Here is a 24,430-nt window from a genome sequence, read left to right as displayed (position 1 = left end):
CCTATTTTGTAGGAACACACGATCTGTCTCCTCTCCCCTGACAGAACCGGGATTTGTGTGTTTACACACATAGATCCTGGTTCTCGCTCTGTCATGAGCGATCGCGTATGCCCGGCAGTCATCGCGACTGCCGGGGACTCGCATCGGCTCCGGGGACACGCTGCCGGCGCGTGCATGCACCTCCTACAGTGTCTTAATTTATTGTAAAAATATACATTTTAAGTGTTTCAGCTTATAGGGTTTTTCCACATCTGTCTACACTCACAATTTATTTCAAGGTGAACTCCAGACAGATATAAAAGACAATGTACAGGTATAAACCATATAAAGACAATAATTTAATGTATTTCTGTTTTCATTATTACATCATTGAATTTATTTTTTAAATGCAAACAGCATAAGTACTTGAATTTGACCTAGAATCAGGCTCTTGTAGTCCACCGTATAGCAGAGCTCAGACCGGGAGAGGGAGAAACAATAAACGGAGGCAATCAGTTGTACTGCATTGCTAAAGTGCTAACAAGGAACAGGCTTTGCGAGAGACACGATCTGTAACTGTTACTTTAACCACTTCAGCCTCAGCAACATATCCATACATAATCTGGATGAAGGGGTTATACTTGGATAATTCCTGCAGCCACAGGAACCTTCCCAGTATCTTTTTTTTTCAGCTAGTGATGGGCTGTAAACGTAATCCTAGCAGGTAATTAGTTGATTAATTCTTGGGCTCTCCCGTCCCACATGGACTGAAGCCAGTGATTCCACCGGCTGGCTATAGAGATGACCGAGGACCGTAAAGTCCCTGATCATCTCTATGGTCTAAGAAACCGGAAGCAAGGAGTATTTATTACTTCTGGTTTTGGCTAATGTAAACAGGGCATTTCCGGCCTGTGAAAGCATCGGGTCAAACCGATGTTGCTTTGATCTAATAAACCCCAGATTTCGCAGTATCAGTGCCTGTCACTGCCCATGATATCACAAGGGATGTTGTTCATCCCTTGTGATAGCAATAATGTTGCTAAAAAAATAAATGAAGGAGTTGTAAAGGCGGTTTAAGAGATATTTACAATGTCCCCGAATGCTGTAGTTTTCAGCGCATGCGCCAATGTATTCGGCGCATGCGCACTTTTGAAAGGGCAAGCTGTGCCTTTTTTAGAGCGGTTCATGCCGTGACTGACGGCTCCCGGGCACAGGCACATCACGGTACTCTGGCCAGTCACAGAGCCAGAGTCCGCGGCCCCAGAAGCAAAAGGGACACTTCCAGCCAGCGGGGACTTTGGGGACATTGCAGGCTTCGGTTTCAGGTAAGTGACACATAATGGGCTACTATGCGATGCATAGTAGCCCATTATGCTTTACCTTTGCAGGGAAATAAAGAGGAAGTAAAACCCATCAGGGTTTACTTCCTCTTTAATGCATTGTATGCATTAAGATAAAAAAAAACAACTTTTGTGTGTAGCAGTCTCCCCAGCACCCCCTAATCCTTACCTAAACTTACTCCTCCTGATTGGCTTATTCTTCCTGATTGGCTGAGACACAGCAGCGGCACCATTGATTGCCGCAGCTGTCAATCAAAGTCAGTCAGCCAATTAGGAGAGAGAGGGGGCAGGGCCGGGTGGGGGCTCCGTGTCTGAATGGACACAGGGAGCTGTGACTCGGCTGCAGTGCTCCCATAAGAAGCTGCTGATTGTGGGGGCACTCGATAAGAGGGAGGGGTCAGGAGCAGCGAAGAGGGACCCGAGAAGAGGATCTGGGCTGCTCTATGCAAAACCAACTGCACAGAGGATGTAAGTATAACATGTTTGTTATTTAAAAATAAAAACGAGACTTCAATCACTTTAAACCGACAGTGTAAAAATAAAAGATTTAAAATAAAATAAAGAAAAAAAATGGCGGTCGTTGCAATACTTTCTGTCACACTGTATTTGCGCAGCGGTCTTACAAGCGCACTTTTTTTTGGAAAAAATACAATTTTGAATAAAAAAATAAGACGACAGTAACGTTTTTTATATTGTGAAAGATAATGTTATGCCGAGTAAATTGATACCCAACATGTCACGCTTCAAAATTGCCCCTGCTCGTGGAATGGCGACAAACTTTTACCCTTAAAAATCTCCATAGGTGATGTTTAAAATTTTCTACAGGTTACCAGTTTTGAGTTACAGAGGGTTTCTAGGGCTAGAATTATTGCTCTCACTCTAACGATCGCGGCGATATCTCACATGTGTGGTTTGAACACCGTTTTCATGTGCAGGTGCTACTCGCGTATGCGTTCGCTTCTGCGCGCGAGCTCGTCGGGACGTGGCCCTTTATTCGTTTTTATTATTATTTATTTTACTTTTTTTTTTACACTGTCTTTTGAAGAAAAAAAATGTGTCACTTTTATTCCTATTACAAGGGATGTAAACATCTCTTTTAATAGAAAAAAAACATAACAGGACCTCTCAAATATGAGATCTGGGGTCAAAAAGACCTCAGATCTCATATTTACACTAAAATGTAATTAAAAAAAATGTCACTTGAAAAAAATTAAAAAATACATTTCTCCTTTAAGAGCTATGAGCGGAAGTGACATTTGACGTCGCTTCTGCTCTCCCTTGCTATGGAGCCGAGCGGGGGCCATCTTCCCCTCAGTCGGCAGCCAGGCATCCACGGCAGAGGACATGATTGTCTCCACTGCTACCGGCGGGTCAGATAAGCGGCGGAGACAACCGGAGCATGGCGGGAGGGGGGTGGGCATATCTACCGCCACCACTAAAAGTGATCTTGCTGCGAATCCGCCGCAGAGACCACTTTTATCTTAAAGAGAAACGCACGCCGTTACCGCTGCTGCCATAACCCCGGTATATAGCATCAAAGTACCAATATACGGGTACGGCGATTTGCATGAAGTGGTTAATCTCATATCGAGACAAAGAGCTTACGAAAGTTAGGAAAATTCTGAAAGTGACGTCATGTGTTGTATTTATATCGTATTTTCGGACAACAACTATACTGATTAAACATAAATCATACGATCTGATATCGTACAAGAAAATTTTTCATGCTTGTCCAATCAGATAATATCGGATGAACTGTCATGATCGGCTCTCGAAAGCTGTGTACTAAGCATAAGATGGTCGTACGATCACTTCGAAAGCTGTATTTTTTGTACGATTTTATGATCGCTTGTACTGGGCTTAACTCTAAACTCTGAGCTTCCATACCATGGGACATTCACAGCAATGCACAAACAGAGGGAAGACTCACCTGGATGCCGAGTAAAACCTCGTACCAGGGGTGTTGCTAGGTGGCAAAAAGACCAGGGGCTTCATCCCGAAGCCGACACCGGGGGGGGGCAGGTGCGGTGGAGTGGGTTGTGTGGCCTACCTGACACACATACACTGACCTACATACACTGACCTACCTGACCTACATACATACACTGACATACATGTCTGTGTATGTATGTTAGTGACTCAGTGTATGTATGTCAGTGTGTGTATGTCAGGTAGGTCAGTGTATGTAGGTCAGGTAGGTCAGTGTATGTATGTCAGTTTGTGTATGTCAGGTAGGTCAGTGTATGTGTATGTCAGTGTGTGTGTGTCAGCGTGTGTGTTAGTGTATGTGTGTCAGTGTATGTGTGTCAGGTAGGTCAGTGTATGTCGGTGTATGTATGTATGTCAGTACATATATACACTGACATACATACATGACCTACCTGACATACACACACTGACATACATACACTGAGTCTGTGACATACACACACTGTAACATTGACCTACCTGACCAGGAGGCAGACTTCATGTGTCCTGCAGCTCAGCTCAGCCTCAGCTGTGGTGTTTGGTGTTGCGCGCGCCCATCTTCATCACAGGCTTCATAACAGGCACTGGCAGCCAGAGGAGGAGAGGAGAGCCGCCCGCCGGAGCGCCGAGCGGGGATCTCATACTGATGTGGCACAGTGGCATTGTAATTCCCGCCTTCTGGAGCTCTGCAGCGCCTATGATGGACATCACATGTCCCACAGTCCTGGCATTGGACCAGTGGGACATCCATCATAGGCACTGCAGGCTCCAGAAGGCGGGACCTATTATGTTACACTCGGTAGTGCTCAGGATAAGGTCGGTCCCACTTCCCACTCGGCGGCGGCACTCAGGGCTTACAATGCAACGGTTGTTGCCTGACAACCGGGGATTTTCAGCGACCCATTTGGGGCTCCAGCCCCCCCAGCCCCCCCCCCCGCGACACCCCTGCCTCATACACACAATCAGATTTTCGGTGGACCGTTCGTCTGTTTTTTGTTGCATGCCAGTCTCATGTTGAAAGTGAAGAGGTTACAGGCACACCCCACTTTTAAGTACACAATGGGGTTTATTTACTAAAGCTGGAAAGTGCAAAATCAGTCTCACTTCTGCATAGGAATCAATGAGCTTCTAATCCCAGCTTGTTCAATTAAGCTTTGGAAATAAAACCTGGAAGCTCATTGGTTTCTATGCAGAAGTGAGCCTGATTTTGCACTTTCCAGCTTTAGTAAATAAACCCCATTGTGTACTTAAAAGTGGGGTATGCCTGTACTTACCATACGAACATTCTCGTACGACAGAATACAACGTCAGAAGTGATGTAATGTGTTGAATAGTTTTGTATGTATTCTTTCGTTTCTGAGCATGCATAGTCTTGCTTTTACAATTTTTTTCAGACGAAAACCGTACTAATTAAAGGAGGTTGAGTTCACATCCAACAAAAATGTTATAGTCTGCACATCCACCTTTTGTCGGATGAAAAAGCGAAATCAATGGAGTGTCCCCTTTCCACGGAGGTGTGGCACTCCATGGCAGACAACCTTCGAAAAAGTAACAAAGCAATCTCATTCAGGGAAGCTCCGGTGAAGCTGTTCTCCAGATGGTATATGACCCCCTCTAAAATCCACTTTTTCTACCCTGCAGCCTCCCCTAGTTGCTTTAGGGGATGTTCTGAACCTGCCACATTTGTACACACATTGTGGAGCTGTAAACACCTCAAACCAATTTGGCAACCTGCAGTCGATAGAATTGAGATAACATCCAAACAAAAAATTGTTCCCACCCCACAAATTTGCCTTTCTTTATGCCAACATACCAAACATAACTACACCGTGTAAAAGATTATTCCACTCATAATGTAGCTCCATCCAATGGATGATTGCCTATAACTGGAGATCTAACAATATATTATGGACACAAGTTTTATCTAGGATGGAAATGCTTAAACTATCTGAGAAAATCTACCACACCTTGCATGACAGTCTACATATCTTTAATAAAAAATGGCCTTACTGGAATCCACCATAATCACCACTGTCCGTAAACCACTTTCTATTTGTCTAACTTTTCTGCAGCAAAACCTGATGTAACTAATTTTTATACTCTTCACTGTACCATACCCCTCCCTAAGCATAACATTGTCCTTTTTTACATATATGTTATATGTTCTATACTACATTTTTTTTTTATTCATTATTATTACATCTATATACCAATTCAACTACAATCCACGATTTATTGTTAATTGACTCCATCTGTACCGTATTGTAACTTCACATCTGAACTTCCAAATAAAACTTTTGTAAACAAAAAGGAAAAAGCAAAATCGGTTGTCAAAAGCACCGTACTAACGATCCAAAAATCAGCAGATCGTTCGTCGAACAAACTTTTTCTTCTGATTTTCGTATCGTGTGTACAGGCCTTTAACCTCCCTAAAGGTACAGAAACACAGCGCAAGCTCAGACATTTGGGTTGATTTACTAAAACGGAAAAGTGCAAAATCTGGGGCAGCTGTGCATGGTATCCAATCAGCTTCTAACTTCAGCTTGTTCAATTAACCTTTGACAATAAAACCTGGAAGCTGATTGGTTTCTAAAAAGAGCTGCAACAGATTTTGCACGCTCCAGTTTTAGTAAATCAACCCTACTGCCTTTACAAGGCAGCTTAAAACTTCTATAGTCTATATATGTTTAAAATCCAAAAAAGGCAAATATGGCAATCGTTTTTATTTATTTTTTAATTTTGCATTGGTAAATATTTCCCATGGAAGTGCCCAGCTTTTGGACAATAGCTTGAATATTTCCTCCAAAATTGACAGAATTTTCAAACAGGATTCACAGCACAGACCTTGTTTATTTCCTATTTAATTTCTCTTCTACAGACACTCTCCAACTGATTCTTATCTGGGAACTCGACAAAGACTTAAATCTGATGGATGTGATCATCCAATATATATTTGATGGCAAGACTTTACCAGAGAAAGAGATGACTAACTTGCCGATGCCCATTATTGATTTTCGGGATTCTGATCCAAACAGTCCGGTATATATGGAGAAGATGAAAGATTATGTCAAGGAGCTCTGGGAGGGTTTTAGAGAGAAGTTACTTCCTTTTCTAAAAATAGATGACCAACCAGGTGAGACTTCATTTAAAGTGTAATTATCTGCAAAATAAAAGAGAACATAAGATAACACACAGCGGGTAAAATAAGTATTGAATTATAGCCACCCCGGAAATGCATTGGGGGCATAGCCAGACAGGAGCCCAGGCTGGGGTTGCCCCTTTGACCACCACCATAGGATAAGGTGACCAGATTTTAAAATTAAATTATTTTTTATTTTTTTTTATTAGCAAATATTAAACTATTTTATTAGCATATTTTCCTTAAATGATATATGCAGTGTATGTGGTATGTGTTTATTTAATGATTGTATGATATATATACATTATTTCTGGAAATTAGACATGTGCAATTCGTTTCGTTCCGAATTATTTTTATAACAAATTTCGACAAATTCGTTAATTCAGAAATATCCGAATTAACGAAAACCCGTTTAACGAATTTTTACGAATATTCAGAAATTTGAATATTCGAAAATGTATTGATTCGTACAATCGTAAATTCATACATTCGCACATTCGTAAATTTGTAAATTCGTACATTCGTAAATTTGTACATTCGTAACATCGTACATTTGTAAATTTGTACATTCGTAACATCGTACATTCGTAAATTCGTACATTCGTAAATTCGTACATTCGTAAATTTGTACATTCGTAACATCGCACATTCGTAAATTCGTACATTCGTAAATTCGTACATTCGGAAATTTGTACATTCGTAAATTCGTACATTCGCAAATTAGTGAATTCGGAAATTTGGAAATTCGGAAATTTGGAAATCTGAAATAATAATTAACTAATAATAACTTAACTATTACTAACTATTAAATTACAGGTTTTGTAATTTCCTTTAAATTTGGCTGTTTAAATTCGTACATTCGTAAATTCGTACATTCGTAAATTTGTACATTCGTAACATCGCACATTCGTAAATTCGTACATTCGTACATTCGTAAATTCGTACATTCGTAAATTCGTACATTCGGAAATTTGTACATTCGTAAATTCGTACATTCGTAAATTAGTGAATTCGGAAATTCGTACATTCGGAAATTTGTACATTCGTAACATCGCACATTCGTAAATTCGTACATTCGTAAATTCATACATTCGGAAATTTGTACATTCGTAAATTCGTACATTCGTAAATTAGTGAATTCGGAAATTTGGAAATCTGAAATAATAATTAACTAATAATAACTTAACTATTACTAACTATTAAATTACAGGTTTTGTAATTTCCTTTAAATTTGGCTGTTAGTGAACGTAGCACATACAAATTTATCCGAAGTTACGAATTATCCGAAATAATGAATGCCGTATCCAAACGAATGGAACGTAATGAATTAATAATAATAAATAACAATAATAATAACTTTTTATTATTATTATTATTTATTATTAATTTGTTACATTCCATTTGTTTAGATGCAGCATTCGTTATTTCGGATAATTCGCAACTTCGGATAAATTTGTATGTGTTACGTTCACTAACAGCCAAATTTGAAAGGACCTTACAATACCTATAATTTAATAGTTACTATTTAAGATTTTCAGGTTTTTGGATTTTCAAATTTCGAATTTACGAATTTTCTAATTTACGAATGTACGAATTTATGAATGTACGAATGTGCGAATTTACGCATTTACAAATGTACGAATGTACGCTTTTACGAATTTACGAATGTGCAAATGTAGGAATGTACGAATCTATGAATTTACGAATTGCGATCATAACGAATGACCCGAAAAACGCAAAAAAAAAATAAATAAACGAATGAAAGGAAAACGAACACATTTTTTGGCAGTGCACATGTCTACTGGAAATCATTTCATACCAGCCCCATAGCATTATTATACCAGCCCAACCACATAATGTTATTATTTTCTTGTTCATAAAAGGGAAAACCATGCATTTTTAAAGCACATTTGAAGATTGTATTATACTCACCAGTGCCCATCAATGCAGCCTCATCAGTGCCCATCAATGCAGCCTCACCAGTGCCCATCAATTCAGCCTCATCAGTGCCCATCAATGCAGCGTCACCAGTGCCCATCAATGCAGCCTCACCAGTGCCCATCAATTCAGCCTCACCAGTGTCCATCAATGCAGCCTCATCATTGTCCATCAATGCAGCGTCACCAGTGCCCATCAATGCAGCCTCATCATTGTCCATCAATGCAGCCTTACCAGTGCCAATCAGCTCAGCTTCACCAGTGTCCATCAATACAGCCTCATCAGTGCCCATCAGCTCAGCCTCATCAGTAGACATCAGTGCTGCCTATCAGTGCCGCCGCATGAGTGCCCACGAGTGCTGCCTATTAGTGTCACCACACGAGTGCCCATTAGTGCCGCCTATCAGTGGCGCCGCATGAGTGCCCATTAGTACCACCTATCAGTGCAGCCGCATGAGTGCCCATGAGGGCCGCCTATCTGTGCCACCGCATGAGTGCCCATGAGTGCTGCCTATCAGTGCCACTTCCTCTCAGTGCCGCCTGTCAGTGCCCATCAGTGGCACCTGTCAGTGCCGCCCATGCGTGCCCATCAGTGCCGCCTATCAGTGCCACTGCCTGTCAGTGCCCATAGGTGCCACCGCATGAGTGCCCATCAGTGCCGCCTATCAGTGCCCACCAGTGAAGGAGAAAAATTACTTATTATGGTATAATACACACAAACTCACCTGCTTCTTGTGCTTGTGGCCATTCCCTCCTCCAATCACTCTCCCGGCAGCATAAGGGAGTGAACAGAGCACAGCATTCCTCCCCCCCTCCTGTACTGCAAGCATCTATAGGTATTGTAGTCCAGAGGGGATTTCCTGGAGCTACAGAGTGTAATCATTACATTCCCCAATAAATTGTTTGTTAATACTTTACCACAGCACTTGTAGTTTACAACTTTCAATACTGCTGGCTCCTGCTCCCTCAGTGCTGCTTCCCTGAACTTGCCATCTTCACAGGAAAGGGTTGACAGTACAGTTTTAAAACAGTCTGTTAGTTTGGATAAGACAGGGGGAGGAAGGGAAAGAAGCAGGGGTGTGCCTTGCCATCCTAGGCTACAGGGTGTGTGTTTCTATTGATGAACACAGTGTAGGAGACACAGCTCTAGTCCCTGCATACAAGGGTGGCTCCGCAGGATGCTGCAAGAGAAATGAGCCACCCTGAAACAGGAAACCTGGGGCAGCGATCACAGCACCAGATTAACCACTTGCCGACCACACTAGAGCTGAATGACAGCTACAGTGTGGTCATCCAATTCTGGGAGGGCTTCTATTGACATCCTCCCAGAACCGTGCCCCCCTGCGTGCCTGCTATGGTGCACACCCGCTGTGTTCTGTGATTGAGGTAAAGGGCCAGTTTTTGGCATTCTTTTCCTCAAGCTGTCACAGCGTGAGGAGAGGAGAGCTGGTAACCAGCATATGTGAAAGGAGACATCTGCACTGATAATCCAGTGTCCTGATTTTCAGTGCAGCCCCAACAGTGCCAATTCGTGTCCATCAGTACTGCCATCAATGCCCATCAGTGTTGCCTATCAGTGCCTCCTTATCAGTGCCGCCTATCAGTACCCTTCAGATTTTACAGTAATAGTAATATTGGTTGCCCAAAACAATAAAAATGATACCGCTTGAATGCCCCCCAAACCTGTATTAGTTGAATCAGCATGTGGATAAACTGGTGCAAGACAGACAAGATCAGCAATCAGAGGCAGGAGTGCAAACGTGTTTCACCCTTTTTGGGGCTTAATCATAGAGGCTCCACGATTAAGCCCCAAATGGGGAAAGTACATCTAAGGGGTTATCTACAGGTGGAGAACAGGGACTAAAGACTAAAGCCGTGGTTTACCCATCTCATTCACATATATGCAGCACAGAGTCTGTGTCTGTATGCAGATGGCCCCCATTTTGTTGAAGTAATATTTGTTGGCTTGGGAAAATCTGAAAATTCTCACTTGCAGTGGGGCTGGGGAAAAGGTTAACGACTTGTTTAGGTCTAGGGGAGGGGAAAAGTAATTCTACTTACCCGATCCTCTGCTCTCTACGGTGGACTGCCCCTCGGTGTCCTTACATCCAATGCAGGGCTATGGAAGGTTCAATAATAATAATAATATTGCTATAGTAGGCAGTTGCATGAACTTTTCTAAAAATATTGTATGTATTGCCTACTCTTGATTTTTTTTTTTCAGAAAATACAAACTCCTTGGTAAATGCAAACGCAAGTAAGTAAAAGGGAGTCCTACCAGGATCTGCATATCAGAAGAGAGTAAATTCCCTGTGGTGGCCTGTATATTTTAAGATAGACATGTGCAGTTTGTTTCATTCCGAATTGAAATTCGCACAAATTTTCCATTTTTGAAAATTCGGATGTATCCGAATTTTTTAATTACAATAGTACCGAATTTAAACAAGTCTAAAATAATTTAAAAAAAATTGGACCGAATTCTAATTTGAATTTGAATCGATTTGAATAGTTTTTGAATGAATTTTGAATAGTATTCCGTTTTCAATTTGTTTTCCAGTTTCCAAAGAGAATAAGATAGAACATAAAGGAAATAGAAAATAAAGGAAAAGAACAGAAAAAAAAATTGAATAGAGTTAAAAAAAGAATAGAATAAAATAAGCAGCATATAACCATATTCTGAAATTTGAAATTTGAATAGAATAAATTTGAATTTGAATACATAAGAAAAGAATAGAATAGAATAGAAAAGAATAGAATACAAAAAAAGAATAGAATAGACTATAATGCAGGGGTAGGTAACCTGGGGCCCTCCAGCTGTTGTGGAACTACATTTCCCATGAGGCATTGCAAGACTGGCAGTTACAATTACTCCCAGAGGCATGATGGGACTTGTAGTTCTGCAACAGCTGGAGGGCCTCAGGTTACCTACCTCTGCTATAATGGAATAGAAAAGAATAGAATTAAAAAATAGAATAGAAAGAATATAACCATGTACCAAAATTCAAATAGAATCAATTCGAATTTGAATAGAATAGAAAAGAATGGATTAGAATAGAAAATAACAGAATGGTATAGAAATGAAACAATAGAATAGACTAGAAGGAATATAGCCATCTTCCAAATTTTGAATTTTGAATAGAAAAGAATAGAATAGAATAGAATAGAATAGAATAGAAAATAATAGAATAGAATAAACAAATAGAAAAAGAAAAGAATTAAAAAAATGATAGAATAGAATAGAAAGAATATAACCATTTCCCAAAATTCATACAGAATCAATTCAAATTTGAATAGAATAGAAAAGAATAGATTAGAATATGAAGATGGTTATATTCTTTCTATTCTATTCTTTTTGTTGTTTTTTTCTATACTATTCTGTTATTTTCTATTCTTTTCTAATCTCTTTTTTTCTATTCTTTTCAAATTTGAATTGATTCTATTTTTTTCTATTCGAATTTTAGAAGATGGTTATATTCTATTTTATTCCATTCTTTTTTTTATTCTATTCGTTTCTATTCTATTTTGTTCTTTTATTTTCTATTCTATTTTGTTCTGTTTTACTCTATTATATTTTATTCTTCTATTTTCTGTAATATTTTCTATTCTATTCTATTTTTTTCTATTCTATTCCTTTATCTTTTTTTCTATTTTATTCTCTTTGAAAATTGGAAAAAAATGGAAAACTATTTGAATTCAAAAACGTTTTGGATTTGAAAACGTTTTGAATTAGAAAACTATTCAAATTCGAATACTATTTGAATTCGAAAAACATGAATCGAATATGGATAAGCAAAACAAATTCCGAAAATGAATTAAAACGGATCAAATGAATTTAACTAAACTAATTTATGTAAATAATGAATCAAAACAAAATGAAACAAATCAAATTTTTTCAATCGTGTCTATTTTAAGATTTTAAGTGTTTTGTACTTTTATACATTTACATTTTAATGTACAGTAGCTAATCTGTTGAAGAAAAATAATTTGATGAATAAAACATTCAGATTTTTCAATAATAGTATTTGTTGTACAAAGTGTCTCTCTGTGTGCAAATGGATAGCCTTATGGCACAAAGCAAAACACAGTGGCGCTAGTGTTAATAAACCTATAAAATAATCAAAATTAAACCAAATGATATACACAGCAAATGTATATATCACATAAATAAATGCCCACCCAGTGACAAGTGATAAACATATATAAGCATAAATGATCCAGAAAACTGCTAAAAGACCAACAAAAGTCCTTTCAATGTAGAATTTCTTTTCTTTTTCTTTTCTTCAACTTCCACCACACCCAAGTGTTTGGTGATCCCACTCCCTATGGTAATCCACTTACCGACTCCTAATGCCCACACTCTCGTGTTAGGGCTTACACGCTTGTTGACCACATCACACGGGTCACATCGGCAGATCACAGTATCAGAATCGTGTGCAGGGATCGTTCCATATGTGAAATATAAAAATACTCCAATAGTGCAAAAACGTTTGAAAATGTATTTAAAAGCACTTCAAATCTTTAGTATAAAACTCACATGTAACAAGTATCAAAAATGCAGATAAACACCTCCACAGCAAACCGATCTTCAAAGCACAGCAACAGACGAATACAGATCAGCCACTAAATGAGTTGTGGTCACGGCGGACCCGAGTTGTGCAGGCATCAGGTTATCTCTCTCTCCTACTCCCCGGCGCCTCCCCGCTCTATCGATGTGTCACTTCCTCATACGATGCGGCAGCGTCACTCGTCACTGGTGGGATACGTCACACAGCCACGCCCCAACATGTTTCGTCATACACCGACTTAATCATTAGATTATATTTGTTGACTACTAAGGTTAAAGAGGAACTGCAGTCTGCTCACATAATTTGGAATAAAAACATCTTTGCCATTCTGTAGCTTCCCTCCAACCACTTTGTATATTATTTTATATATACTGTGATTTTGTGTTTGCCAAATATGCTGCAGAAATCTCCCTCCACTGAGTCTGGCTGCACCCATTTTAACTATGGGCAGCTGAAGCTGCTGCCAGTTCACACTGACACACCTCCAGCTTTGCAGCTCTCATTGGCCCTCTTATGACTCATCTCCCTCCCTTCCTGGCAAGTGAGAGAGAGAACAGGCAAAAAATTTGTTTGAACACGCGAACACCGTTAAAGAATATGGGACACGAACATGAATAATCAAAAGTGCTAATTTTAAAGGCTTATATGCAAGTTATTGCCATAAAAAGTGTTTGAGGATCTGGTCCTGCCCCCAGGGGACATGTATCAATGCAAAAAAAGTTTTAAAAACGGCCGTTTTTTCGGGAGCAGTGATTTTAATAATGCTTAAAGTGAAACAATAAAAGTGAAATATTCCTTTAAATTTCGTACCTGGGGGGTGTCTATAGTATGCCTGTAAAGTGGTGCATTTTTCCAGTGTTTAGAACAGTCCCTGCACAAAATGACATTTCTAAAGGAAAAAAGTAATTCAAAACTACTCGCGGCTATAATGAATTGTCGGGTCTTGGCAATACAGATAAAACTCATTGAAAAAAATAGCATGGGTTCCCCCCAGTCCATTACCAGTCCCTTTGGGTCTGGTATGAATATTTAGGGGAACCCCGAACCAAAATAAAAAAAAATTGCGTGGGGCTCCCCCCGAATTCCATACCAGGCCCTTCAGGTCTGGTATGGATATTAAGGGGAACCCTGCGCCAAATTTAAAAAAAAATGCCGTAGGGTTCCCCCCAAAAATCCATACCAGACCCTTATCCGAGCATGCAACCTGGCAAGCCACAGGTAAAAAGGGGGGGATGAGAGAGCGCCCCCCCTCTTGAACCATACCAGGCCACATGCCCTCAACATGGGAGGATGCTTTGGGGTCCAAACCACCATGTCCCCAAATGGGGTCCAAACCACCTTGTCCCCAAATTCTAGCGATACTCTACATCCATTCTCGACCCGAGGATACCGGAAAAAAAAAAAGCCGCTACTGATGCCTCATAGGTGGTCCCTATCGAATGATGCTACACTCACCTGCCAGGTTGCGTGCTCCTATAAGGGTCTGGTATGGATTTTTGGGGGGACCCCATGCCATTTTTTTTTAATTTTGGCAGGGGGTTCCCCTTATTATCTATACCAGACCTGAAGGGTCTGGTATGGATTTTGAGGGGGACCCCTACGCCATTTAAAAAAAAATTGGTGCAGGGTTCCCCTTAATAGCCATACCAGACCTGAAGGGCCTGGTATGGAATTTGAGGGGACCCCCCACGCAATTTTTTTTCTTTTACTTTTGGTTTGGAGTTCCCCTTAATTTTCATACCAGACCCAAAGGGCCTGGTAATGGACTGGGGGGGATCCCATGCCATTTTTTTCAATGACTTTTATCTGTATTGCGGAACCCAACAATTCATTTATAGCCGCAAATGTTTTATATGACTTTTTTTCCTTTAGAAATGTCATTTTGTGCAGGGCCTGTTCTAAACACGGGAAAAATGCACCACTTTACAGGCATACTATAGACACCCCCCCCCCCAGGTATGAAATTTAAAGGAATATTTCACTTTTATTGTTTCACTTTAAGCATCATTAAAATTACTGCTCCCGAAAACGGCTGTTTTTAAAACTTTTTTTGTATTGATCCATGTCCCCTGGGGCAGGACCCAGGTCCCCAAACACTTTTTATGACAATACCATGCATATAAGCCTTTAAAATTAACACTTTTGATTTCTCCCATAGACTTTTAAAGGGTGTTCCGCGGCTTTCGAATTTGCTGTGAACACCCCAAATTGTTTGCTATTCGGCGAACAAGCGAACACCCGATGTTTGAGTCAAACTTACGTTTGACTCGAACATCGGGCTCATCCCTAGTAGGCTGTTACATGAACTTTTCTAAAAATATTGTTTCTATTTTTTTTTTTCAGAAAATAAAATCGTAAGGATTTTTATAAAAGCAAGTAAGTAAAAAAGAGGGCCTACCTGGATCTTTACAACATAAGAATTTAGTTTCCTGTGGTGGCTTGTGTATTTGAATATATGTTAAGTGTATTGTATTTTTGTACATTTTTCATTTTAATGTAGCTACACTTTTGAAGAAAACTGTTATAATTTGATGGATAAAATATTCAGATTTTACAATAATAGTAACACTTGTTGGCTTGATTTAAAGTGAGCTCAGAAACTGAATTTAAGGCTACTTTCATGCTGGGGCGGTGGAGGCATCGGCGTTAAAGCACCGCTATTTTTCACGCCGATTTACTGTCTTTTTTGTGGCACTTTTCGGCCACTAGTGGGGCGCTTTTAAAATCGCCCGCAAAGCACCAATGCAGCGGCACTTTGCCGGTGGTTCGACGGCACTGCCAATTGATTTCAATGGGCAGGGGTGCTTTAGCTACAGCGTTGCAAAGATGTGGCTTGCAGGACTTTTTTTACTGTCCTGCCAGCGCAGCGCCCCAGTGTGAAAGCCCTCGGGCTTTCAAATTGGAGTGAGAGGAGAGGCGCTTTACAGGCGCTATGCAGGCGCTATTTTTTGCGGCACTTTACCATCTTTTTTGCGGCGCTTTTTGGCTGCTAGTGGGGTGCTTTTAACCCCCGCTAGCAGTCGAAAAAAGGGTTAAATTTGCCCACAAAGCACCGCTGCAGCGGCACTTTGCCGACGCTTTGGCGGCGCTGCCCATTGATTTCAATGGGTAAGGGCGCTTTAGAAAAGGTGTATACACCGCTCCTAGCTCCTACAGCGCTGCAAAGATGCGGCTTTTTTACCGTCCTGCCAGCGCACTGCTCCAGTGTGAAAGCCCTCGGGAGGACCCGGGAGGACATAATACACGTCCGCCCAGACAGCCGTCCAGGTGACACAGAACAACGATCACCTGATGCCACCCAAATAGGCTCTCCCAACAGGCCAAAGGACTAAAGTAACCCCTGCCAATTGGCTGGGACACCCCATCCATTCATAGTCTGACCTTGCTATGCCCTTGCCAATCTAATGTTACCAGCAACAGTGCCACCCAGTGACAGAAGAGAAAGGTGCAGCAAATCCAGATTTATGGAAGAATTAGTGGATCTTCTAACAATTAGCCAGGACAATTATCATCTGGCAAACTAAATTTGTTAGCAACCCTGCCTAAATACCAGGGTGCTACATAACTGTATACAGGGCTTTTTTTCTCAAACAATAGGTGCTGGAACTCAACCAGGACCCCCAAAACCCCTCCCCCCACACACACCCCCAAATCACATCAAATAGTGGGTGTGGTCATATTTCACAAACAGTAGAAGGGTCTTAAAGGGGCATTAAATATCAGGATTGCATTACATACAGAGTGCAGAGTTCATGGGGGTTACACACAGAGTGTAGAGCTGTCACTTCTAAACACAGAAACCAGACTTCTGTGTTTACAAGTGATTGTGGTGAGCAGGCACCAAAGGGTCTGAGCCAGAGGTGGTGGAAATGAGTTCCACCAAGTTCCCTCTGAAAAAAAGCCCTGACTGTATATCTGCAGTGTGAGATCTAAGGCACTGCTGCCTCTGACTGCCAGTCTCAAGAGATTTGGAGTGAGATATGGTGATGTTATCACTATGCTGCTAAAAGTTCTTGCTGGAGGCTCTGACATGAGGAAGAAAAGCCCTGTCGCTACCAAGGCGGTCCCCTGCACACAGAGACGCAGTGCAGAGCATGGATTGGTAATTCAGAAATGGGGAAAAGACCATCTGTAGGAAGACCAAGCCAAGCCAATTACCTTCTGCTTGCTTTTTTCTTGGCACAGCTTCCAAAGTTTAGTACCTCTTTAAATCTGAACCCTTAATAAGAGGCTCCACCAGGGTTAAATAATTATTTATGTTAGGGGGACAGAAAATGCAGTTATACTCCCCTGGCAACTGGTGCTGTACTCAGAGTGTCTGTGACTGAAAGAGAAGAGGTCTTGGAGGACCAGTTGCAGCTGGGAGGAAGCCTGCAGGAGCACCGGAAAGGGTAAGTATAACTGCTTTTTCTGTTCCCCCAGAACTAAATTAGAATGTATCCCATGCAGTGTCAGGGAGCCCAACTGCAAGGATAACGTTTTACCAAACTTCAGTTTTAAAGGGTAACTCCAATTTTTTTTTTTTGAGAAAAAAACAATCCCCTCTGGGTGATCTATGTACATTACAAAGATTTTAATAAACTTTGTAGCAGATTCTGGATACTTCATGGATTAAATGCTCATTTGCCTAAGGAAGAGAAAGGAATAATTACAAATAACTCCCGCAGAAAGCTGGCACTGGCATCTGCTGGGTTGTATGTGATAATATCAGAGAGCTACGAACAGCTGGGCAGCAAAGTATACAGCTTTGGGGGAACAGTTGCAGGTAGAGCAGAGAGCCTGCAGGAGTGAGTGAAAAGGTAAGTATTTAATTTTATTCCTTCTGTCCACTAGTGAGTATAGGGGTTTATAGGGATGGTTCACCTTTACCAAAAAACTGCCTATGCAGGTAAGAGATGTTTGTAGACTAAAACACACTGTGCAGCTTGAACCAAAGATGAATAATACCCTTGATATAGGTGTAGGCCATTTACATACCTTATTAATGGATGTTGCTAAGTGAGGCCTAGTCATCACTCTTCACCTCCACCATCACAGTAGTGAGCTCTTTCTCTGATTCAAACTCTCTCGCATGCTCTTTCTCTCCCCTGATGCAGTAGCTCTGAGCTCAGGGTTTGAAAGCTCTATCCGGTGATGGTGGAGGTGAGCAGTGATTACTAGGCCTCACTTAGCAACATCCTGGGAGTATTCCAGTCAGGCTTCATAATGTATGTAAATGGACTACACCTATATCAAGGGTTTTATTCAACTTAAGTCAGAGCTGCACAGTTTTTTTTTATCTACAGATGCCCCTCATCTGCATAGGCAGTTTTGTGTGTGAACTATCCCTTTAATGTTTTTTTTTCTTTTACTGCCTGTAGAGTTTCATCCAATAATGTTTGTATATTATTACTATCATTCAATAATTTTGTGTTTTTTAATAGCAGGCATTGTCCTCAGCTTTATCCTTGTCTTTGCCATTATTCTCTACATAAAAGGTTTTGGTAAGTATGAGAAATTTTAAAAATGGTTCTTTGCTTTATAAAAAAAAAAACAACTGTACATAAAAACATGGACATGGTGCCCATCAGGTCATTAATTATTGTTTTTTCTATTTTCTGTAACTTTGGCCGGCAAACAAATGCTACATCTTACTGTGTGCTATGGCCAGGAAAAACAGAAAATTTTTTTTTTTAGTTTTTCAATAAATCAGCATCAGATATCACTATATACCTTCTGGGACCTAGTCTTTAACCACTTGCCACCCGCCAAATGATGAAGGGATGGTGTGTCTCTCGTTCTGGGAGGACATCATATGACGGCATCCTAGAACAGCTGATATCACACGCCCGCGGGTAACAAGCAGCACGGTGATCAAGTCTGCGCTGTGTTGCTAGGACACGGCGTGACCCCGACCTCTGTAAAGAGCCACGGCTCTTTAACTATGTGATCGGCTGTGTCCAATCACAGCCGGTCACATGTAAACACGGAAGTGCCATGAATCGGCTCTCCTCGCCTTACACTGACAGAGTGCGTGGCGAGGAGTGCTGATCAGCGGCATCTCCTCGCAGGGGAGACCTGGGCAAGTAATCAGGGCACTTATCAGTGCCCTGATTACAGGAAAGCCCCAGCAGTGCCCATCAGTGCCACCAATCAGTGCCCATCAGTGCTGCCCATCAGTGTCCATCAGTGCTGCCTATCTGTGCTGCCTATCGCTGCCCATCAGTGCCCACCAGTACCACCAATCAGTGCTCACCAGTGCCACATATCAGTGCCACCTCTCAGTGCCCATCAGTGTGGCATATTAGTGCCTCCTCATCAGTGCCACCTAATCGGTGCCCATAAGTGCCGCCTCATTAGTGCCCATAAGTGCTACCTCATCAGTGCCCATCACTGAAACCTATCAGTGCCCATCAATGAAGGAGAAATTAAATACAATCACCATGTAAATACAAACCCAACATGTCAACAATCAAACTGTGCACCCACAAAACAGTGACAAACTTTGGTACCCTAAATTTTCCATAGGTGATGCTTTAAAAACTCCTACAGGTCATCATTTTAGAGTTAACTGTGAATATGAACCTAGAATTATTGCTCTCACCCTGGCATGTGTGACAATATGTAACATGTGAAAATCAATGTTTTCGTGCACAGGCACCCCAAATGCGTGTGTCCTTTTTTGTGACAGGTTCTCAGGGGTCCTTTGAAGCTAATGGACCACAGATTATGCAATATTACTTATTTACAAAAATTGCTGAGAAAAACTATAAGAAAAACATTTTTTTCCCCAAAATTTTCAGTCTTTTAAAAAAAAAAATCCTAGCAGTGATTAAATACCACCAAAAGAAATCTTTATTTTTGTGAAGAAAATGTTAAAAAAAAATGATTTGGATACAGTGTTGCATGACTGCGCAATTGTCATTCAAAGTGTGACAGCGCTGAAAGCTAAAAAATGGCCTGGGCAGGAAGGGGGTGAAAGTGCCCTGTATTGAGGTGGTTAAGGACAGTATGGCAATTTGCTAACTTGATGAAATCTACAGGCAATTTAATGCTCTAAGAAATAGAATCACAATGTACAGTATTGTAGCTTTAATCCCGCTTAGTGAGTTATAAAGGTTGTTCTTAGTTTCTTAAAGTGTAAAAAAGCAATTACTTCATAAGCCTGACTCTGCTACGTTGGAAACTGAAATTAAAATGTACTTTTCCCCCTAAAACAGCAGAAGCATACATGCTTACTATTTCATCTTTTTATTTTCACTTTTTTTCCAAGGCATTAGTAACATAGCCAGTGCCTCTCAGCTTCCCCCCCCGAAGGCTACATCACTAGTGCCTTCTAGGGAGCTCTAGCCAGTAAACTGCAAGATCTTGTGAGGTTTCAAGAAGATTTCAAGAAGTCTTGTAAGATCTTGGGAAAAAGTTTATTCTTTTTCAGCTCCTGGGTTTGCACATGTGCAAACCCAGGTGATCTACAGTAGCATGGTTTATGATTGCTTATACATTGCCATGGCAAAAATGTTGGGCGGCATAATGATGCTCATGTTGCTAAACCTATAACAACAGCAAACAAACACAAACTGCTCCAGATCTCATAAAGCACATGTGTGAGCTCTGGCATGGATGTCCTTGATGGTCTGGCCCAGAGAACAGGAATAAAGAAGTCAGCCTTGTAAATATTTGAAATGGCACCATGGTATTTTCAGTATGGGGTGGACAGAGCCATTGAAATTTAGCAATTTAGACATACGGTACTGAGGCAAGCAAGCATGCAATTCTTTATGCTTTTGCAAGTGACAGTCTATGGATGCTGGTGGTTAAATAATAATGTGTTTAAGGGAGTAAGTTCTTTAAAGTGATATTTAGGGTCAGTTCACACCACATGCAGTCCAGTGCGTTTTGTTTTTTTTTCTGCATCAAAAACACACGTAAAGTAGGTTATATGGTTTTTACTAGCATAGTTCGTACCAGTACTTGCAGTTCCAAGGCTTTCCAGTTCCAAAAAAAAAGTATAACATGCTGAATTTTTCCTGCACTGGACTGTACTAGAAGGCTGTAAAAAGCATCAAAAACGCACTGGAATGCACCAAAATGCACTGGAACGCACATGCTCTTATTTTAGGTTTAGGGAGAAAAAGAGGGCAAAATGCACTGGACTGCACCAAAAACACATAAAAAAACTCACCAAAAACACTTAAAAAAACGTACATGCAGAAACGCCTCTTTCTATGGTGTGAACTGGCCCTCAATAAAAGAATAAACATGTCATACTTGATAGCTCTGTACAATGGTTTTGCACAGCGCATCCCGGATCCTCTTCTTCTTGGTCTCCCACTGGTCAGTGGCAGTGCGTCCATAGAGGGCCCAGGAGCGCCGCCCCCTCTTTCCTGCACCGCTCTATCACCAATAGATAGATTCATGTATTGCATGAACCTATCTATTGTCGCCGCTGCCGCCCTCTATTCAGGTGTCCGGCCCCTTGTCGGGCGCCGGGCATCTGAATTACAGCAGCAGGATTGTTTTTGGAAGTGCCTGATTAGAGCCATAGGCTCTAATAGGCTTCCAAATTGGTAAACAGCGGGCGCAATGCTCTGCGTTCACTGTTTACACAGTGTTGTGTTAGGGAAGCGAAAAAATCGCTTCCCTAACACTGACCTGCCTCTCAGCCAATCAGGTGCACAGGGTCTGGTTACCTGTCAGCTGATTGGCTGAAGCGTTAGGCGCTGTGATTGGACGCCTATCAGGCATCCAATCATAGCAGAAGAGGACGGGAGAAGACATTGAGGACTCAGAGGGAGCGTGGAGGACAGCGCCGTGACCCGAGACAGGTAAGTGCCGGGCGGGGGGGGTAAACTGGCGGCAATTGATGGGGCACACTGGCGGCAATTGATGGGGCACACTGGCGGCAATTGATGGGGCACACTGGCGGCAATTGATGGGGCACACTGGTGGCAATTGATGGGGCAAACTGGCAGCAATTGATGGGGCAAACTGGCAGCAATTGATGGGGCACACTGGCGGCAATTGATGGGGCACACTGGCGGCAATTGATGGGGCACACTAGCAGCAATTGATGGGGCAAACTGGCGGCAACTGATGGGGCACACTGGCGGCAATTGATGGGGCACACTGGCGGCAATTGATGGGGAAAACTGGCGGCAATTGATGGGGCAAACTGGTGGCAATTTATGGGGCAAACTGGTGGCAATTGATGGGGCAAACTGGCGGCAATTGATGGGGCACACTGGCGGCAATTGATGGGGCACACTAACGGCAACTGATGGGGCACACTGACGGGGCACACTGACGGCAACTGATGGGGCACACTGGCGGCAATTGTTGGGGCACACTGGCAGCAATTGATGGTTACAGTAGCTGCATTTGATGGCACAGTGGCGTCAATTTATGGGTACAGTGGCTGCGTTTGATGGGCACAGTGGCTGCGTTTGATGGGCACAGTGGCTGCGTTTGATGGGCACAGTGGCTGCGTTTGATGGGCACAGTGGCTTCATTTGATATGCACAGTGGCTGCGTTTGATGGGCACAGTGGCTGCATTTGATGGGCACAGTGTCTGCAATTGTTGTTTTTTTTTTAGTTTGTTTGCGCCCCCAAAAATTTTCTGCCGCTGGTGCTCCCGGCTCCCCCAGTGGCTCCTGCTGCTATCAATCTGCCCAGAGAGGAGAGATAGAGCTGGGATAGCCCCAGCTGCCATGCACACTGTTGGATCTTGAATCGGTTCAGGTAAGTATGGGGGGGGATGCTGTTACACACAGAAGGTTTTTGTATCTTAATGCATAGAATGCATTATGGTAAAAAACCTTTAGGCTTTACTCTTTAAAGTGATTGTAAAGTCTCATTTTTTTCCTATAAAAATAACAAACATGTTATACTTACCTCCTCTGTTGTAGTGGTTTTGCACAGAGCAGCCCGGATCCTCCTCTTCTTGGGTCCCTCTTCTGTGATCCTGACCCCTCCCTCCTGTTCAGTGCCCCCCCAGGAAGCAGCTTGCTATGGAGTCACCGGAGCTGAGTCACACCTCCCTGTGTCCATTCAGACACAGAGCCCCGACCCCTCTCTGTCCTGATTGGCTAGCTGGCTTTGATTAACAGCAGCAGCAGCCAATGGCGCCGCTGCTGTCTCAGCTAATCAGGAGGGAGAATCTTGGATGGCTGAGACACTTATGAACATCGCTGAACAGAAAGAGACCTCAAGTGTTGGGTGGGGCTGAGGGGGGCTTCTGCACACAGAAGGCTTTTTATGTTAATGCATAGAATGCATTAAGATAAAAACCTTCTGCCATTACAACCCCTTTAACTGGGGTATGGTCAGACTGATACCTATAGACTGTTAACAAGTAGCAAAACAGCAGGGGGTAGAATAGAACATAAGAAATGCAATAAAATAAAAGAATAGGTTGCTGTGGCAGCACACCTGTGAGGACCCAGATCTGAACCCAGGATCTCTGCAGCATCTGGCTGTAGCTTTTCTTGCTGAGCCACCTGAGATGCTGAACAGTGCCTTGCCTTAGCCCTTGGACAACCTTAAAATCTGTCTTGTTTCTGGTGAACCTTCAATTTCTTGCTCCTCCCATGAACTTCCTATTTAAGCCATGCCTTTAAACTTCCTGTTTGCCAGAATATTGTGCTCATTCCAGCCAATACCTTGCTCCTTATGCTCCTGCTACTGTCTGTATATTCACTACCAGTCATTACTGATCTTTACATTGTTCCTCGACTATGCTCCTGCTTGATCCCAACCTGCAACCACTTGTTACTGACCTTCGGCTTGTTTACAAACTATGCTTCTGCATGACCCCTACTTGCTATATCTGCTACCGCATCCCAGCTTGCTCACCTCCTGGTGGGGCGATCCTGAGGACTGTGATTTGGTACTAGCACACAGCAAAACTGATTTACACCATCTGGAGTTCTGGTAAAGACTGGATAGTGCTTAGACCTCGTGCTTCGGGTAAACGGTATCATCCGCCTGTTCTTGTACTTATCCTGCTGGTTTCTGTGTGAGCTTTTCCACTTCTATAGCTACTGGCTTCTGATCCTGGCCCCTGACCTTGACAATACCCACTGTTTATTTAAAATGGTTTCTTGAAAAATGTTTCTTGCACAAATATTCTTTCAACTTTATGTATGTAATCGAGTTTCTTCTGTTTATTCCAGGGAAGAAAACTTGTAAAAAGCTTCATGAAACTTGCTGTAAGTAGCTTTTATTTCATAGTGGTTTTATACTGTTATTTTGTACAATGTGTTTAGCAGCATCCTCAGCATTATGGAATTTTTTTATAACCAATCTTGGGGGAAAATGAGATACAAGAATATACTTTACGACTTTTTTAATGTTGTCTGTATGTTTAGAGACCTCCCCATTAGACCCTCTACTTGAGTTCAGATCCACTCTCTGTCTCACCTTTCTTTTCCCTGAAGAGTGGTTCTGAGCCATACCAAGCCACATGCTGTTAACATAGGAGGACAATAATAAAATAAATGTAACTCCTGGGCTACCAGTGATCA

General features: G+C 41.8%; 1 protein-coding gene and 1 long non-coding RNA gene across 5 annotated transcripts in view; one reads left to right on the top strand and one right to left on the bottom strand.

The window, feature by feature from the left end:
- LOC141107530 (uncharacterized) overlaps positions 1-24,430 on the top strand; it is an 87,333-nt gene that overhangs the window by 55,182 nt on the left and 7,721 nt on the right. For all 4 annotated transcript variants that reach the window (XM_073598329.1, XM_073598326.1, XM_073598325.1 and 1 more), the window contains 5 exons: positions 6,166-6,420; positions 10,588-10,620; positions 15,272-15,304; positions 18,352-18,411; positions 24,080-24,115. In XM_073598329.1, coding sequence (XP_073454430.1) covers positions 6,166-6,420; positions 10,588-10,620; positions 15,272-15,304; positions 18,352-18,411; positions 24,080-24,115 — 417 coding nt within the window. The remainder of the gene's footprint in view (positions 1-6,165; positions 6,421-10,587; positions 10,621-15,271; positions 15,305-18,351; positions 18,412-24,079; positions 24,116-24,430) is intronic.
- The window catches only part of LOC141107532 (uncharacterized), a 45,814-nt gene continuing 27,373 nt past the window's right edge, over positions 5,990-24,430 (bottom strand). The window contains exon 4 of the long non-coding RNA XR_012235923.1: positions 5,990-6,447. This is a non-coding gene — a long non-coding RNA (uncharacterized lncRNA). The remainder of the gene's footprint in view (positions 6,448-24,430) is intronic.

Source organism: Aquarana catesbeiana, linkage group LG09 (assembly GCF_042186555.1).
Source record: "Aquarana catesbeiana isolate 2022-GZ linkage group LG09, ASM4218655v1, whole genome shotgun sequence".
In the NCBI taxonomy this organism is placed as follows: Eukaryota; Metazoa; Chordata; class Amphibia; order Anura; family Ranidae; genus Aquarana; species Aquarana catesbeiana.
Note: the sequence above shows the minus strand (reverse complement) of the source record. Positions and strands in the feature narration are given on the sequence as shown.